The sequence below is a fragment of the Rhamphochromis sp. 'chilingali' genome (assembly GCF_963969265.1).
Source record: "Rhamphochromis sp. 'chilingali' genome assembly, chromosome: 10".
NCBI classification, from domain to species: Eukaryota; Metazoa; Chordata; class Actinopteri; order Cichliformes; family Cichlidae; genus Rhamphochromis; species Rhamphochromis sp. 'chilingali'.
Window position 1 is genome coordinate 38,973,860 of NC_137937.1, and position 18,640 is coordinate 38,992,499.

At 49.0% G+C, this 18,640-nt stretch overlaps 1 protein-coding gene across 4 annotated transcripts; it reads left to right on the plus strand.

Annotated features, from left to right (window-relative positions):
- The first annotated feature begins 1,156 nt into the window (after positions 1-1,156).
- Positions 1,157-17,133, plus strand: LOC308404222 (zinc finger MIZ domain-containing protein 2-like). Of its 4 annotated transcripts, none has more exons than XM_080894155.1 (21): positions 1,157-1,607; positions 6,057-6,133; positions 7,497-7,611; positions 8,032-8,240; positions 8,439-8,598; positions 8,944-9,186; positions 9,276-9,429; positions 9,830-9,951; positions 11,557-11,646; positions 11,940-12,129; positions 12,449-12,590; positions 12,738-12,816; positions 12,960-13,091; positions 13,318-13,423; positions 13,605-13,762; positions 13,876-13,943; positions 14,575-14,643; positions 14,736-15,058; positions 15,138-15,310; positions 15,640-15,843; positions 16,127-17,133. In XM_080894155.1, exons 2-21 carry the CDS (start codon positions 6,084-6,086, stop codon positions 16,232-16,234), a joined length of 2,895 nt encoding a protein of 964 aa, XP_080750281.1. In that variant the 5' UTR covers positions 1,157-1,607; positions 6,057-6,083; the 3' UTR covers positions 16,235-17,133. The 4 variants fall into 4 exon arrangements, with proteins under 4 accessions (XP_080750281.1, XP_080750283.1, XP_080750284.1 ...); XM_080894157.1 differs by having other exon boundaries at positions 11,560-11,646; XM_080894156.1 differs by lacking the exon at positions 1,157-1,607 and adding an exon at positions 1,611-1,749.
- Positions 17,134-18,640: the final 1,507 nt, after the last annotated feature.

The following is an 18,640-nucleotide window of genomic DNA, read 5'->3' on the forward strand; positions in this document are numbered from 1 at the left end:
TTTGTTACGTAATGAGGAGCGAAATCTACCTAAGTACCTTCAAAGTGATCCACCTTAATTCAGTTCTCATTCCTTGCATCCATTTCGCTTTGTTTCAGTGTCTCACCTTGGGATGTGCCTCCCTGCAGATTCCTCAGTAGCATTTATCTCATTCTGCCAATCCTGATTGGCTGATGATCACAACGACCATGTTGGGCAGACATTCACCTTTAAATAGCCTGCGCTATTACATAGTCGTTTTTCAAGATAAGCAACTCTTTACGCTTCCGAGCATATCTCAGCTTTCTTTGGCTGAGATATGCTAGCTAAGCCTTCTTAGGCTAACTAGCTTAACTTTCCACAGCCAGGAGCGTTAGCATTATTTCCCGTCACTGGGCACTAGCTACCTCTGCCCGTCTCTCCTATCTGCACGGTTTAGCACACCAGCTAACGCCGTTGTCCTTTGGCAAAGGCTAGCAAACCAGCTAACTTGCATCCCTCATCATTAGCATCCCAGCTAGTGAAGATGACATCTTTCCCTCACAGCAGAGGAAGCGTAGACTCCGAGAATGACTCTGTATACGTGGCAACAAAATCTCGAGCAAGGACACACTGGGTCTTCTTGTGTTGCCTCGGGCTGGAACATGCCCAGGTATTCTGAGGAATATGCCGGCAGGCGCATCCCATAGTGTGACATCTGCTACTCTGAGAACCGGGGTTACTGAAGTAACCTAAAGCTTTACGCTCCAGTGATATCTGCATTAGTACTTTTACTTCTGGGATGATTCAAAACGTTTATACCCAGTGGAGTTAGCTCACAGCATCTCGATGGCCCTTGGGGTTAGGTTCTAGTTTTATGTGTAGGAAGAAGGTCTCAGGTTCAAATCCCGGGGACAGGTACAGAGTGAGCACACCAACATGAAGCTCAGGCTGTGTTTCAAATCAAATTTGTGTTTTGCTCTTTACTTCATTTTAAAACCCTGATTCAGACACCACACCTGGGCACACCTGAGGACTGAAACTGTCTGAGATCTAATGACTCGGGTCTGTCTGCTGCTCCTCACTGTTCAACCACACAGGTGAGTCTCAAGGATTACATCCTCTCTCTCGCCTGTCTATGTGAACGTCTCTCTCTCTCTCTTTCCTGTCTGTGTGAACGTCTCTCTCTCTCTCTCTCTCTCTCTCTGTGTGTGAACGTCTCTCTCTCTCTCTGTCTGTGTGAACGTCTCTCTCTCTCTACTGTTTAACCTGATGGCCAGCAGCGATCAGTGATACAGACGAACCGAACTGTAGCGGCTCCGTAGAGCAGTTAAGCCCACTGGATCTGCTCTCTTCTCCCGTGTGAACCTTCCTGGATCTACGGGGTATGGTGTCACCTCCTGAAGCCGGACAATCGGACGCTGAGGCCGGCGGCAGGCAGCGTTAGCTGACCGAGCTGCGGGCTTTGAATTTCGGCCTCACTGTCAGGATTATATCGGGACTTTTTTGCCGGGTATTCGGAGTATTACTGGGGGAATAGCCTGGCCGTGGACACTTCGGGAAGGTTCGGTTCTTAATGCCCCGGAGGCTCCGAGAAGAGCAGACTGCGGAGCCCCGGAACAGGGCTCGGACACCGGGGGAGTGCGAAGGTAGGGCAGGCTGCGGGGAGGAACCGTGTACCCGCTCTTAGTATACGTGTGTGTGTACGTGACAGGTGCGGGGCCGGGGATTATCGATGACTGGATGAGTTTCGGGCTGATCGGTTTGCAGGTACACTACACCGAACACCAGGTGAGTGTTTTGTGTTGGAGGAAGAGGTTAGCATGTCGTTAGCTGTTAGCCTTGCAGCATTCCATTGTCACAGACAACATGCTAGCTGAGTAACAAGGATGGAAACGGTAAAAAAAAAAAAATCTGCCAAATTAAAAATATCGGAAGTCATCTGCGCCCTCATTCCGCATCCAATGTAATAACAGTACTCAGTGAAATGAGCCCTGCTGTTTACACGCAGGGGACTGCTGTTGGTGTGTTAGCATGCTAATGCTAGCCAGTGCTGCTACTAGCTTTAGCCGGAGGAGCCCCACTTCCCGGCTGCTGTAGCAGGAGCTGCCTGCTAGTTAGCGCGTTAGCATCAGCTCCCCCTCCTCCCCCTGGTTGCAACACCGCTAGGAATCTCAAAATGTCTTCTGACACTCATTTTGTTTCCATCTGTGCGGTCAGACGGAGGCAGCAGGCGGTGGCAGAGAAGTGTGACGGACACAGCACCGCCCGGCTCGGCACGACACAGCAACTTATATTAGACTTAACCCATTTATCAGGCGCATGCGTGGGCGGCGTGCACGCGGGCAGACTGAAACCGATTTACAGCGTTTACTGTGAAAAAAACACATCACGGGCCGCTGTGACGGTGCACCAGTGACATGTTCACGAGCAGGGGACGCTGTTTAACCACAGCACTCTGATACTCCATCAGCCCAGCACGACACGGGCTCCAGTTCTCCTACACTGGTGGAGGAGAAGGTTTTAAACTTGCACCAACTGAGCTGCCTGCAGTTCTGCCAGCATCCAGCAGGGGCAGCAGGGAGTCAGTCCCCATAGACTTCTGTGTTTAAACTTGGAGCAGAAACAAACATGTTTACGGCCGGATACACAAACTGTTTGGTCTCATAACACCTGTACGGGGGAGCATGTTGTTACAACTCACCTGTTTAAGTTGTATTAAGCCTTAAAGGTTCTATTTTAGGGGCGTGGCCTCTTTGACTGACAGGTGGATGGTGACACCTGTAGTTGCTAGCTTCACCTGAACGGGACCTCTGGGCCTGTTTGTGCTGGTGGAGCATGTATAATGACGTCATGTGGCCAATACCATGGCTGCTGTGAGGTCACTGTACTAACAGGCTGAGCTCCAAGTTTACCGAGTGAAACTCTGGGATTTTGTCTAATTAGCAGGTGTGTGTGTGTGTGTGAGGGAGCTGCTGATCGATACACATTTAACACATCTTTAAAAATTATGCGTGTTTAGCTTTAATCGTGATTTATCTCTGAGGTATGGGGCAGGTAGTGTGGAGCTCAGGTGAGTCAGCTGCTGGGAGAAACAGGTGTGCACACACAGGGTTACCTGATTGGTTGATGGACAGGTGCGGAGTTCAGGTGTTGGTAGACTTTAAACTTTCCACTCATGTGTAAATCATTTCCTTTTTCCTGCTTTCTGTTTACCTGAAACAACCTGCTTGTTGCCTCGAGCTGAGTCCTTAATGTTTGTGCATGACACGCTTAGTGGGCGGAGCTGAACTGGTGGAATGCAGGACGCTGCCTGTCAGAAATCTTCACACCAAAGTCCACCTGCTAATCAGGGACACGCCCACTGAGGGTGACTGCAGGTGTGCTTTGAGTGCTCAGCTGTTCGTGTGCAGGGACAGAAACACTCTTGTTTTCACTGAGGTGCAGTTTGTGTTCGTATCATAGCAGCCAGAGTTCAGCAGGTGAGTGTGACGACTGCAGCAAGCTGATCCACAGGTGAAACGTTTTCTACCTGAAACTCCTCAAACGTCAGGGTCGGCCCGTGATGTGCTGCAGGTGTGTCTGTGGGTCAGAGGAACGAGGAGTCTTACCTTCTGACCGAACACCTGCCGTATTCACGTCTGCTGCACCTGGGAGGATGTCTGCCTGGTTTCAGGTGACGCTGGTTGGTCGGGCACGCTGGCCGGCTCTCGGTGTCACTGCGAATCAGGAAAGTGAACTTTAAATAAGAAGAAGATTCCTGATCTTTCAGACTTTAAAAGGTTAAATCTGTAAATAAATGAGCAGCAGGACTGCGTCTGATTGGTGACGTGTTTTAGCTGAGTGGTAAATGGCCTGTATTTGTAAACCACTTAGTCCCTGTGGACCAATAAGCTCTTTACGCTACATCCACACAGTGGTGATGGCAGCTACATTGTAGCCACGGCTGCCCAGCTGACAGAGGCGAGGCTGCCGGACACTGGCGCCACCGGGCGCTCTGACCGACAACAGTAGGCAACGGGTCAAGCGTCTTGCCCAAGGACACTACGACAGACTGTCCGAGCCGGGGCTCAAACCGGCAACCTTCCAATTACAAGGCGAACTCTCAACTCTTCAGCCACGATCGCCCCAGGAAGGAACGCCGCGTCCTGATAAACGCTGTTTTGTGGAGTGCGTGGAGTCAGCGTACTCACAGCCATCAGGTTATTAATGACCCGTTTGTGTTCCAGCCTCGTTCCTGTTTCGCTCTCAGAGTCACGGCAGCTTTTTAATGTCAGTTTGTGAGCAGAGAAGAAGAGTTTGTGATGTCAGCAGCTCGTCATGTGACAGAGTGGCTGTGAAACAGTGTTTGTTGAGTTTCCTCCTCTGACCTCGTCAAACCTCAGATTGTGACTCGGGTCACCCATCAGGCTGCTGCTGGTTCTGAAACGACTGAATCTGTGCTTCCTGCTGATCCTACTGATGTTTGAGACGAACTGAAACTCATCACCAGATCGCGTGACACTCCTGCCGACGCTCCCACTGCAGCGTTAGAACGTTTTCGTTTCACGGTGTGAAACCTCCTCCGCCTTCACACTACAAACACACCTGCAGCGGGCTCTCCTCATGGGAGGAGACTTGGATCCTTGTTTTTTTGTTTTGCCTCATTGTCTGATTTGTCATAACTTCTCCGTTTTGTGGTAAGCTTTTCTTTGGCTGTCACTTCTTCACGCTGACCTGTCTTATTTGGCTCAGCAGAACTAAAATATATGTCCTGCTGCTTTTACACACACTCACATAACGCTCAGCGATCAACCTCTCAGATGTTTAAGCTGCGGGAGATTTCACTTGTCACGTTTGAACAGTAAGCTAATGAGTGATAAGACGACGTCAGAGGAATTGGTGCACAATTAATCGTCACTGACCAATCAGTGTCACATATTGACAGTGGCTCATCGATGCCAGTGACATAATTACTCAGCTACATTGGCGAAAGCATTGACATATATTTTCCTTGGTAGCCCGACTGGAAAAATTGCTAGCCCCGGGACGTCGAGCTAGCGATTTTGCGAGCCCTGATATGTATTGTCAGATTAATATGATATATTACAGCAGTGAGCTTGAACTCTGTGTCAAAGATTCAAGTTGCAGTTATTAATATGTCCTGTCACCTTAAATCTTCACTCAAACACAAGCATCTGTGACAGTGTGTATATAGATGTATTATATATAAGAGACAAATATTGTTCTTTTAATATGTTGGCATTACTAAATTTGGCTCAATGCTTACATATATGTGTAAAAAGCAAATGTACGAGCTGTGGTAACTGTGTCTGATAGAATGAAGAGTAGACTGATATATGAAATATTCCTTTATTGGGTGAGTAAATCAGACCATGTCATAACTGCTGTAAGTCACACAGAATAGATATCAGAGCCTTAAACAGGCTGACGTCTGCTAAATGGGTCAAACTGGGCAGAAAGTCTACAAACACATAACATCCTTATAGAATATGATGTAACACTATAGATCAACTTAGCTCAGAATATATAAAGCATATAAACAGTTACAGCAATATGATGCAACAAACACAGCAGCTACTGATCCAAAATACTCAAAGCTTCATAGAACTGAAACCAACATTTATTTTAGCTCCATTCTGCTGTTCTTCATTATTAAACATTCACACACAAATAAGTGAGATAATATTCACTACTTACTTTTAAAAGTTTACTTTGCAGCCGCCCTGCTTCAGCCGTCCACTGTTTTTTTGGGGGGGTTTTTTGGCAAAATTATCCACACCCACCGCCGCGCTATGAAGTCTGGGATATGTTGGGCCATAAAGGATACACCGACCCATCCTTAAAATTCAGGGAAACGAAGGACGCCTTTGAATCGTTGCGTCGCTGTGACGTAATCAGCCTTTAAGGCTGCAGACCCTGAATAGGGATACAACCAGTGCATGCAGGTTTCTTTAAACGGGAGGATTTTTGAATGGACTTTGGTGGAGAAACTTCAGCGCAGTGTCATGGTCTGTGTGTAGAGAGACTGATGGGAAATGTAGTTTGCACCAAAGTCTGAATCAGCTGATTGGAGACGATGTCTGTCTGTCTTTCAGAACGCTGTCTGATTGACTCCGCCCACCATGAACCCTCTAAACCAGATGAAGGCTGGACTAGCCAACAACCCACACAGGTACACACACACACACACACACACACACACACAGCTGTCATCTTTACACACGTTTACTTTTACTCTAATATTTTTGTCCTGAAACAATCGAGTCAGATTTCAGTGGATTCACTTTAAATTGATAAATCATGAATTTGACTCCGATCCCAAAAATCTACAAAATAAACTGACAAAAGCTTCTTCAGCTCATAATTATACACATTTTTTTATATATATATATATATATATATATATATATATATATATATATATATATATATTAGGGCTGCCACAAACGATTATTTTGATAGTCGACTAGTCACCGATTATTTTTGCGATTAGTCGACTAATCAGATCATCATCCATTGGAGTAAAACGTACAGCTTATTGCACCAGCAGCATCTGCTCTTATATAACTATCATTAGCTTACAGCTTTAAGTGTTTAAGGTCTGTGCTAACTAAAAATAAAGACAAGATGATAGTTTATTAAATTTTAATGAAATTTGCAGATTGTTTTGGTGAAGTTTAATAAACTCCTTGCTATCTAAAATATAACAGGACACCGGAGTAAATTCTCCAGGATCTCACACTTCTGATAATCAGCTGTCTGCTTGATGTTTATTCAGCTGTGTAAAAACTATAACTTTAATCTCAGACAAACCGATTTACTCAGGAACAAGTAAAATACTAAAAAAAGCCAAACAATAACATTTTAAGTTATCTAAGTGACTTATATATATATTTAACCTGAGTAGCGAAAGACGGCGGTGGGTTTGAAAACGATTTGCGGGGAGTCCGGTGTTCTCACGGCGCTAGTGAGCCTAGCCCCCAGCTAGCTATCGAGCTGGTGGGTAACAGACGTCTCCGAAAACGTCGGAGCGCTTTTGAAAATATGCGGTGTCTTGATAAACTGAGCAGATATTTGAGGTTTACACAGCTACATTCTCGGCTGAAAATATGTTAAACGTTTATTTTGTGACCCAGAAAGAATAATAAGAGTAATATTAAAACTAACTAACTGCCGCCATTGTTGGAAACTAAGCTGGGCCGCGCTATGAATTCTGGGACAGAGCTGCTTCTTCTTCTTCTTCTTCGGGGTTTAACGGTAGCTGACATCCTTGTACATGCAGTGCTGCCATCTTCTGTTTGTCTGTTATTACACTCTTAAATCCTGCTACTTATTCCTGCGTCTTTTGTGATCTTACAAAGCTTCAAACGACGCGTCGACTATTAAATCAGTCGTCGACGATTTTGATAGTCGACGTAATCGTGACTAGTCGACAAATCGTGGCAGCCCTAATATATATATATATATATATATATATTTGTGCTGCTGTGTAAGACTGCATAATTGTTTTACTCATGGACCCGCCCCCCCCACAGTGACGGCTCGTACCCCTACGACCCCTCCAGCTGGCAGCAGCCCACCAATCAGCCCACAGGATCGCTCTCCGTGGTCACAACTGTCTGGGGAGTCACCAACCCCTCAGCCAGCCAGGTATGACATCACCAAGCAGAAGGATGTGACATTATCGATCATTTGTGGGGCGATCGTGGCTCAAGAGTTGGCCACATCTTGTAATCGGAAGGTTGCCGGTTCGAGCCCCAGCTCGGACAGTCTCGGTCGTTGTGTCCTTGACTTGACCCGTTGCCTACTGGTGGTGGTCAGAGGGCCCGGTGGCGCCAGTGTCCGGCAGCCTCGCCTCTGTCAGTGCGCCCCAGGGTGGCTGTGGCTACAATGTAGCTGCCATCACCAGTGTGTGAATGGGTGGATGTGTGAATGGGTGGATGTAGTGTAAAGCGCTGTACAAATACAGGCGTTTGCCTTTTTTTTCTTTTTTTTCTTTTTTTTTTTTACCATTTTTAATCACTCAACGTCACTTCCTGTCTGATGAACGTTTACTTCTGTTCTCATCAGGGTCTTGGTGGAGGCGTGATGGGGCCCGGGGCCAACCCAGGCGGGGGTCCTATGATGCAGGGCCCCGGGGGGTCGGGCATGGCCGGCGGGCCCGGAGGCTACATGGGCCAGCAGGGCTATGGAGAGCCCAGCAAAGGCTACATGACCCAGGGCATGTACGGCCGTACGGGCGGGGCCTACACAGGAGGACCGGGCGGGTACACAGGGAGGTGGGTGTCTGCTTCAGCGTCACGTTGTAGCCAACGGTAGCATCAGAAACTGAAATAAACTGACCTGCTGCTCCGGTTTCTGTCCTGAGGGCGGATGCTTGGGTGCAGCTCACTAAGCTCCGCCCTCTCATCCAGATATTGAGGGGTCTTATCTGTCCCACGTCAGGTGGTGATGTCAGTGATGTCGTTTGTTTGCAGCTATCCGTCGAACCCCGGAGGCTCCCGAGGCTCCGCTGACTTCACTCAGGCTGCCGCTGCCGCCGCCGTTGCTGCTGCTGCTGCCACGGCAACCGCCACTGCTACAGCAACCGTCGCCGCCATCCAGGAGAAACAAAACCAGGAGATGAACTATGGACAGGTGAGCAGAAGCATGAGGTCACTGGGCGCCTGTGTGCTGCCCACCTGGGTTAGAGCTCCCTCTGCTGGTCCACTCGTGCAGGTGAATAAACAGAAAAACACTGTCACAGAAACGCTGTGGGAGGGACGAGGTCTCAAAGAGAGGTGGAGGTGTGTTTGGTGACGGGGTCGAGTTTAAACCTGAGGTCGGTGCTGGCGGCACCGGAGCACGACGCCTCTGCTCCAGCACAGTCCAGATTTGTCCTCTGTCAGCAGACAACCAGTATTTCCTCACTTTTAGCCGAGCTTGTGCTGAGGACACCTGTTTGATGACATCACTGATAAATTTGTCGTGGTTTTTTCCCAGATGGGTGGTCCAGCCTACAATAACCAGTTCATGGCCCACTCCGGCCCCCGCGGCCCTCCTGGCATGGCTCCTGGAGGTATGGGCCCAGGTCCAGGCCCCGCCAGAGGTCCCCCTTCAATGGGCCCCATGTACGGACCAGGAGGGGGCCCGCAGAGGGTCCCCCAGCACCCAAACTACGGCCCTGGACCACAGCAGGGACACCTGAGGCCCCCGCAGGGCCTCAAACGACCATACAGCTCAGAGGTGAGGCTCGGGAGTCCGTGCTGCTGACCCTCAGGTTACTGTGTCAGTGAGTGAATTCACACCTGTGTCCACACCTTTCCCGCCCTCAGTCCTTCCCGGGAATGTCCCAGCAGTACGGCGTTCCCGTCGGTTCCAGTGTGAACGTCATGCCGGGTCCCGGAGGTGGCGGTGGATCCATGCCTGGTTCAGCTGGAGGCGGTCACGGTGGCCCCTACTCGGGCCCCAACATGCAGTACCACCCAGGTAGGACGCTGTTGGTTTCACAGGTCAGTCTAACGAGAACCCACCCCTGCCAGTCCTGACAGGACAGGAAGTGACCTCAGCCTGGTCAGGTTTGTAAGGCTGGTCTGACGACAGGTGTGAACCGTGTGCAGGTGCTGGGTCCTCGTACCTGCCCACGCCACAGTAAAGCTCACAGGGAACGCTGGAGCAGAACGGGCCTGGGAAGTGTTTGTTTTCTTTGGTGTTGTTTTACATGGTTCCTGAAGTTTAACGTCACATGACGCCATCAAACAGGATTAACTGCACCCTGTCTGCAGGTGTTTCCAGGTGGTGTGAGGTGGAGGTTTCACCACAGCTGATGATGGAAAGCAGACCTCGTGTTCTGATTATTCAGGTGTGCTTTCTCCTCGTCTTCCTGCAGGTCCCACTGGTCCAGGTCCCGCCCCACCACGGTCTGGCTCCTCCCCCTCCTATCAGAGCCATAAAATGCCCCTCCCACCTCAGTACCCCCCCTCTGGACCCCCCAGTTCGCAGTACTACAAGGTGAGCAGCTATAACGGTGTTGTTGGAGCGATGGAGTCCAGGGGCCTGTTCTTCGTACCTCGCTAAGTAAGTTAGCTGGATCTGATTGTTGACGATTTCGCGTGATCTTGGATCGTTCGGTTCCCCGAAGCTCATCCGGGACTTGCTGTCATAGCAACAGATCCGTAAGCGTAAACCTGCTCGGGAGCAGGTTTACTTTATGTAAACAGGATTAGATCGCGGCCACGCAGGTATGTCCGCTTCATTTATACGAAAGCAACAGCGATAAATAAATAACATCAATGTAACTAAAGACAATGCAGCACTTGATCCTTTTATTGATGTCACACAGATACATACAGGTCATTTCCTAAAAAAGGGAAATGTACTATTAATCATTCTATTACATGTATGTGATTATTACAGATGTAATTCATATTTCAGAGTAGTAATTGTAAATTACTTCATGTAATCAAGATGGGAGACCACGGCTATAAAAGCGAAGGTGGATTTGGGAAGCCTGTCGCAGCCATGTCCTGTCCGTATACGCGAGCAGCCCATTGCAGAAGGTGCAAGATTGATAAGGAGAGTCCTCAGAATTCAGCGTATATTGCGGGACAGACAGGATCCTTTAGCTCAGCGCGACAGTGTGCTCATAGAGAGATATCGATTTTCCCGTGAGGGTATTATTTACTTAACCAACTTGTTGACGAGGGGGTGCAGGACCACCACCTGTCTTTTTTTTGCTCTGCCCTTTTCTTGGTTGCTGTTATAAACAAACAGATTATTTCAGGGTCTCTTTCCAAGAGACTAAAAGCAACATAAGTGATAAATATTACCATTCTGTAGAATATTCTTATATTTCACTTTTACTTGTTCCCATGTTCTAGTGGGTCCTGTTGTGGCTCTAATGTGAAAGAGGATATAATATAACATATTATAATATAATATAATATAATATGATAAATTTACCCTAGCGCCTACTGGTGTTGGCCAGAGGGGCCGATGGCGCGATATGGCAGCCTGGCTTCTGTCAGTCTGCCCCAGGGCAGCTGTGGCTACAACCGTAGCTGCCTCCACCAGTGTGTGAATGTGAGAGTGAATGAATAGTGGCATTGTAAAGCGCTTTGGGTGCCTTGAAAAGCGCTATATAAATCCACTCCATTATTATTATTATTATTAAATTACTTACGAGTTTAATTTGTCAGCAACTTCCTGCCAGCCCTCTCTCCTTGCTTTTGCAGCCTTTGCAGTGTTCCCTTGCGTTCTGATTAAACTCTGAAACTCCTGAAATCCCTCACTCAAGAGTTCTTGCTCTGCTGCCGAAAAATACCGAGCCGAGCGCACTCCTTCGACATTTTCGCCGACCAATCAGAGGGTTGCCGATCAATGTTTCTACTATCGATGCGTAGCCCCTTTTACGACACCCAGTGATGTCACATTACTGCGTCCAGCTGTACTAATCGTCAACGGAAGGTGTGTTCGGGGAACCGGATTAGCGCGCTCACGGTTAGCGCGATGGTTTGATCTTGGATGTTTCATTTGATCTTGGATGTAGTAAGCGACGTACGAAGAACGGGCCCCTGAGTGCCATCACCTGTTGATTAACAGCTGATGTTTGTGCAGCAGGACCAGTTTAACGGGCAGGGCGGCTTAAACACTCTGACAGCAGGGGGCGCCGGAGGAGTGTACAACTCCTTCAACCAGCCATCAGGGGTAAGGAGCGCGCACACACGTGTGTCTGTGTTCGTTGCGAGTGTTTGCCTGATTTGGCTCCTCCCTCTTTAACACAGCTTTCTTCTTATTAGCTGCCCCTCCTTAATAATGAGTGGGTGGGGCTTTTATCCCCGCCTCTGTGACGTCATATAGACCCCTGTGTTAACCTGAGTGTTGGTGCACACACATAATCAGAAACACACAGAGCAGGAGACATGTGACAGGAAGTGAGGGCGCACATGCTGAAATAAGGTTTTTGTGTTTTCTGTCGTCTCTCCGGCGCCGTCTGTTAGCCGGGGCGAGGGTTGCCAGGTTACCCCTCTTCTCCGGTTCCGGGAAACCCAACACCTCCCGTCACCCCCAGCAGCTCCATGGCTCCGCCCTACATGTCGCCTGGCAGCGGTGACGTCAAGCCGACGCCTTCTCCCTTCCTGCCTGACATCAAACCCAACATAGCTGGCCTGGCCCCTCCCCCGCCGACAGGTACACACACACGATCATCGATTAGAACCAGCTGCTTGAGTCAAACTGAGGTCATGAATGAAATGAAGCTCTTTATCTGAGGGAAATATTCTGATTAGTCCACCATAATAAACAGATTAACATCATTTGGTTTCATAATCAAAGTTTATTTCAATAATCTTCAATAACAATAATCAATCAATAATGTTTCATGATCAGTCAGGTCTTGAGATTATCAGGAAAATGTTCCAAATTTTGTTTGTGAAATAACCTGATTACTTTTGTCCCACTGATTCGAAGTCAATGTGCAGGTGTGTGACTGATGACTTCCTGTTTACAGGTAACCCTAGCGACGACCTGCGGCTGACCTTCCCAGTGAGAGATGGCGTGGTCCTGGAGCCCTTCAGATTAGAGCACAACCTGGCCGTCAGCAACCACGTCTTCCAGCTGAGAGAGTCCGTCTACAAAACACTCATCATGAGGTGCGCACACACACACACGCACACACACACACACACACACACACACACACACACACACACACACCTTCATTTTAAAGGTGTATCAGTAACTGCTTCCTTCAGAGAGCTTATTTATTTTCTGTGTGTGTGTGTGTGTGTGTGTGTCAGGCCTGACCTGGAGCTCCAGTTTAAGTGTTACCACCACGAGGATCGACAGATGAACACCAACTGGCCCGCCTCTGTCCAGGTGTGACCTCCTTACAGCTTCACCTTTGTGTTGATGAGTTTGGAGAAAACGGAGAATATTTCCACCGTGTGCTCCACGGTGACGTCCTCGAAGGTCAAAGGTTAATGAGCACGATCACTAAGCTGCTCCTTCGTCCTCCTCAGGTGAGCGTGAACGCGACTCCTCTCACCATCGAGCGAGGCGACAACAAAACTTCCCATAAACCTTTGTACCTGAAACACGTGTGTCAGCCGGGCAGGAACACCATCCAGATCACCGTCACCGCCTGCTGCTGCGTAAGGACACACACACACACACACACACACACTGAAAGAAACAATGAAATAAAAATAAAAACATTTTTAATAACAAAACAGATGAAATGTTATTTCTGTTCCAGCATGAAGAGAAAAAACTCAGTAACAATAAAAATCAATAAATCTTCAAATAAAACATTGACCCCACCAGTTAATCTGACGTGTGTGTGTGCGTGTGTGTGTGTGTGCGCGCGCGCGTCCTCAGTCTCACCTGTTCGTCCTCCAGCTGGTTCACCGTCCATCAGTGCGATCGGTGCTGCAGGGACTGATGAAGAAGAGGCTGCTTCCTGCAGAGCTCTGCGTCACCAAGAGTGAGACCCCCCCACCCTCCCCCAATAAATAATATTTAGTGATGATGTCGTCACTCGTTGGTGTGTTGCTGTAAAATGGCGGCAGAGGTGGGCGTGTTCTGCGGGTCAGCAGCTGATCTCTGACCCCAGGCTCAACTTCCTGCCTTGATGTTTTTTGATTTCCTGCCTCTGTGTCTCTCAGTAAAGAGGAACTTCAGCAGCGGCTCCATCCCCGGGACGCCCGGGTTAAACGGCGAGGACGGCGTGGAGCAGACCGCCATCAGGGTCTCGCTAAAGTGTCCCATCACGTTCCGACGCATCCAGCTGCCCGCCAGAGGCCATGACTGCAGACACATACAGGTCAGAGTGCCAGCCAATCACAGCGCTCCACGTCAATGGCCATTACAGGAAGTGCAGGTTTGGAAAATTGCAGCTTCCTGCTCAAATCTGACCGACGACCCTTTTTCTCTCAGTGTTTCGATCTGGAGTCGTACCTGCAACTCAACTGTGAGCGAGGAACCTGGAGGTGTCCTGTGTGCAAGTACGACACACACACACACACAGACACACACAGACACACACACAGACACACACACACACACAGACACGCACACACAGACAGACAGACAGACAGACACACACACACACACACACACACACAGACACAGACACAGACACACACACACAGACACACACACACACACACAGACACAGACACAGACACACACACACACACACAGACACAGACACACACACACACAGACAGACAGACAGACAGACACACACACAGACACACAGACAGACACACACACACACACAGACAGACACACAGACACACACACAGACAGACACAGACACACACACACACACACAGACAGACACACACACACACAGACACAGACACACACAGATAGACACACAGACACACACACAGACACACAGACACAGACAGACACACACACACACAGACAGACACACAGACACACACACAGACACAGACAGACACACACACACACACAGACAGAGTTCTTCTCATCATCAAATCCGACTCACCTCAGCAGAATGTTTGGTGTCAGTTTTTTACCGGAACTACTTTCTACTGAAGAAATAGTCCTCTGTTCCAGCTCCTCTGCAGGTCTAACGTGTGTGTGTGTGTGTGTGTGTGTGTGCAGTAAGACGGCTCTGTTGGAGGGTCTGGAGGTGGACCAGTACATGCTGGGAATCCTGATCTACGTGCAGAAGTGAGACCCTTTTGTTGTTCAGTGACTTCCTGTTTTCCTCGCCGCTCCGGCTGCTGAAATGAAAACTGATTCTTAAAATGTGTTCGATTCAGCTCGGAGTACGAGGAGATCACCATCGACCCGGTGTGCAGCTGGAAGCCCGTCCCCGTGAAGCCCGACCTCCACGTGAAGGAGGAGCCCGACGGCCCCGTGCTGAAGCGTTGCCGGACGCTCAGCCCCAGTCACATGGTCATGCCCAACGTCATGGAGATGATCGCCTCGCTCGGCCCAACCCCTTCCTCCTCCTCGTCCTCCTCCACCTCGGCAGTTCCCCCCTCCTCTTCCTCCTCATCCCCAATGCCCTACCCCTCCATGCCCGGGGGGGGCGGCGGCAGCAACAGCAGCACGACACCTGAGTACCCCGGACCCGGATCAGGTAGGTTGCTCCACCTCACAGCGGCGAGTCGACCACCTCCTGTGCTGGTCACGTGTATTAATCCGCCTCTCTTCCTCAGCTCCGTCCTTCCCCACGCTGTCGGCTCCGTTCTCCGACTTCAGCGGTCCGGGGACGCCCAGCATCGGCGGCGACTTCTCCTCGCCCGGCCCCCCGCCCCTGTCCTACCAGTCGGAGCTCTCCAGCGCCCTCCTCACCGCTGACAAACCCCCCCCTCACCCGCTGGCTGGACAGGTACATCATCATCATCATCATCACTGCTTTAGATTTGTTCTGACAACAAACACAACCTCCTCTTCTCCAAAAGTCGATTCTGTTCATCTGGACGTAGCGTTTTGTGTCTCCTTCCTTCCTTCCTTCCTTCCTTGTGCTCTGACTTGTTTCCTATCACTGTTTTCCTCTTTTATCTCCTTTCCTTTCTTCCATACTTCCTTCCACCCTCCTTAAATCTTTCCTTTCTCATCTCCTTTTTCCTTCCCTCCTCTCCCCTCTCTTTTCTCTCGTCTTCTTCCTTCCTCTCTTTCTTCCTCCTTTCCTTCCCCCCTTGTGTCCTTCCCTATCAGATGCCGGGCTCAGGCCGTATGGACTCAACTTCCCATGGTGCTCCTCTCCAGCAGCACCAGCAGCAGTCGCAGGGTCTCCATGGCAACTCGCAAATGGGGGGTGGCAACCAGATGATGCAGCGTAGCAACCAGAATCCCCGTCTCCAAGGCGACGGCTCCTTTGGACTCGGGGGCCCGGCGGATGTTCCGGAAACTTCTCTTGACGTGAGTAGAAACAGACTCTACTTTACTGAGCTTCTAATGTGCTGGACAAAGGTGTTGTGATAAATGCCATCGTCACGGCGATAAACAACACGACTTTAATAAACAAACATTGTGATAAAACAATAACACCAGAATAACGTCGAGCAGGTCGTTAGTAACCGAGCAGGTGAGTCAAGCGAGCGTCACGCTGATCAGCTGTGCTTAATCCGTAACCACTGTGTGAACTGAAGCGTGAGCGGGCCGGCGCCGAGTCTAACGCTGGTTGTCCTCGTTGCTCCTGCAGTTGCTTCCTGAGTTGACCAACCCGGACGAGTTGCTGTCCTACCTCGGCCCTCCGGACCTGCCGAGCAACAACAACGACGACCTGCTGTCGCTGTTTGAAAACAACTGAAGCGCTCGCACGGCTCCGGGGTCGGCCACGCCGAGACGTCACGGCAAAATCCGAACTTTATTTTTTATCCTCGCCGCCAACATGGCACCGTCTGCACAGGAAGGGGCGGACCGTGAGGAGGAAGGAAAACAAAATGGCGACTTTTGAATCTAAAAAATCTCTTTGTGTGATTATGAACTCCATGGTAACTTTATTTTATTGTTTTTAATTGTGTTTCGATGCTTCATCCTTCATTCCCTGTCAGTTCAAAGAGGCGCCACAGCGCTGCTTTCACGTACCTGCCCCGCCCACAGCGATGTCACCCAGTCGCTCTTCGTGTAACAGCACAACACTGATTGGCTGTCAGTGTTTTGGCTCAGCCCGTGATTCAGGTTATTCCAGTGCGGCTGGCGTCCTTTGCGGTTCCAGCTGTTGGTGGGTGTGAAACCCGTGAAGGCAGCAGTGTGGCGCGTCACAGCCGGGAGTTTCGGTGCAAAGATGGCTGCAGACGAGCTGTAAGCGGCGTCTTTTCCCACGGACACGCTTTCCTTTCTCACTGGAGATGCTGAGGGGTCCACGCCCGGCCCCGGCGTGCAACACGGACCTCCTGATGACCAATCAGAGAGAGGCAACACGGGCGGCTGTAGCTGCTCAGCCTCCTCCCCTCATGTTATGAGGGTTTTTTGTAAGCGGGCTGGTTGACCTTTGACCTGGCTGCGGTCTGCACATGTGGCTTACTCACATCTGGGCTGAAGCTGCAGTGACAAACGCTGGTTCATCTTCATCATCATCCTGTGTTGTTGTATAGTGACTTAGAGTCCAACAGTTGTGGTGTCTCCATGGAAACCTGTACACGATGATTCAGTAACGATGCTCATAACATAAAGTTTGTAATTTAATAAACAGACACTGGAAAGACACGCAGAGGCTGCGGCGCTTTCATCACGGCGAAGAGCCCGAGGTCTTCATCGGGCATCGACGTCCACACCGCTCATTACTCGCGCTGAAACGAGTCCCCGTGAATAAAAGAGGAAACGTCACATATTTAATGTGACAGTAAGAAACTGGCTGGTGTTTGATCGACGACATGTTCGGTCAGAGAAACGTACAAAACGGCATCTCCTTAAATTTGCACATTTCTGAATGAACTCTGGCACGTTTTTCTCACAGGTTAGATTTTGGTGCTGAGGACATGAATTCCAAAGTAGATTCCACATCCACTTTATTCAGTTTAACATTCAAACCTCCGGCTCTGTGTTCAGTAAACTGTAATCTGGAATATTGTCGATATTATGTTATGAATTAAATCAAGACTAATGGAAAGAAAGACTATCTAAAAATCAAACTTTGAATGGAGTCTGGTGTTGGTGGGTGCACCTGCCTCCAACAATTCAGTTTTATAATAAATCATCTTCACGGTTGGTTCAAAAGCAGAATTAATCCAGTCAGGATCATGTTCTGAAATCTGGTTGTTCAAAGGGTTTTTTTAGTCCTAGACTATGGATTGGCAAGGATTAACCAATCCCAGCACCAGGCTAGAGACTGGATTACACAGGAAAAGTAATAATAGCCAAAAAACTAGAGGTGATAAACAGTGAAGAGAATGACACACTGCACCTTTAATATCATGACCTGAGGAAGGTAAACATGGCTGTGGATAAAAGGATGAATTCTCTGATAAAGGAACAGCCGTTACTATCAAACTTAGTTTCACTGATTCAGTGAAGCTTCATTGATATTGTGAGTTTTGGCGCCCTCTGCAGCCCAGTGAGAGTACTGGAAACCTTTAAAAACTGGGTTACCCAAACGGGATGGTTTGTATCCAGATTACATCTTTTAAACAGCCGAGCCCAGGATTAAATCCAGATATGTGAGTTTTTAATTTATTTATTTTATTTGTTTCACACATGGTACAGCAGTAATGCATTCCCATACACAACCTTCCTTTCAATTAAAGTAACACTGTTTCCATGCATGAAAAGGAGCAGGAAGAAGAATAAATTCTTGATGAAGGACGTGAGCGCAGGTAAAACATTCTGGGAACAAACTCGAGCAGGTGAAGATTTCTAAGATTTCATATCAGTTAATGAAACACGATCAGCTTATGTGCAGTGAACAGGAAGTCCAGTGCACTGTAAGACATAGCACATGCACACCTTGATTTGTTGTGAGGCTGCGTGGAGGGCGCTGAGGTTTCTGCAGGTTTTACTGCGACGGCTGGACACGGAGCACATTTACAGCACTGCGTCTTTGTTCCCTCTCTCACAGACGGCTTTCTTAGTTGAACTGATTCCTCGAGGCCTCTCCTGGTATTCACTGCTCCGTTATTTTAAGAAAAGCTGACCTTAAGGTTTTAAGCAGGAAGCCTCTCTCTCTCAGCACCTATGTGATGAAAGGTCACTGATCGATAGCTCGCTGAACAGCAGC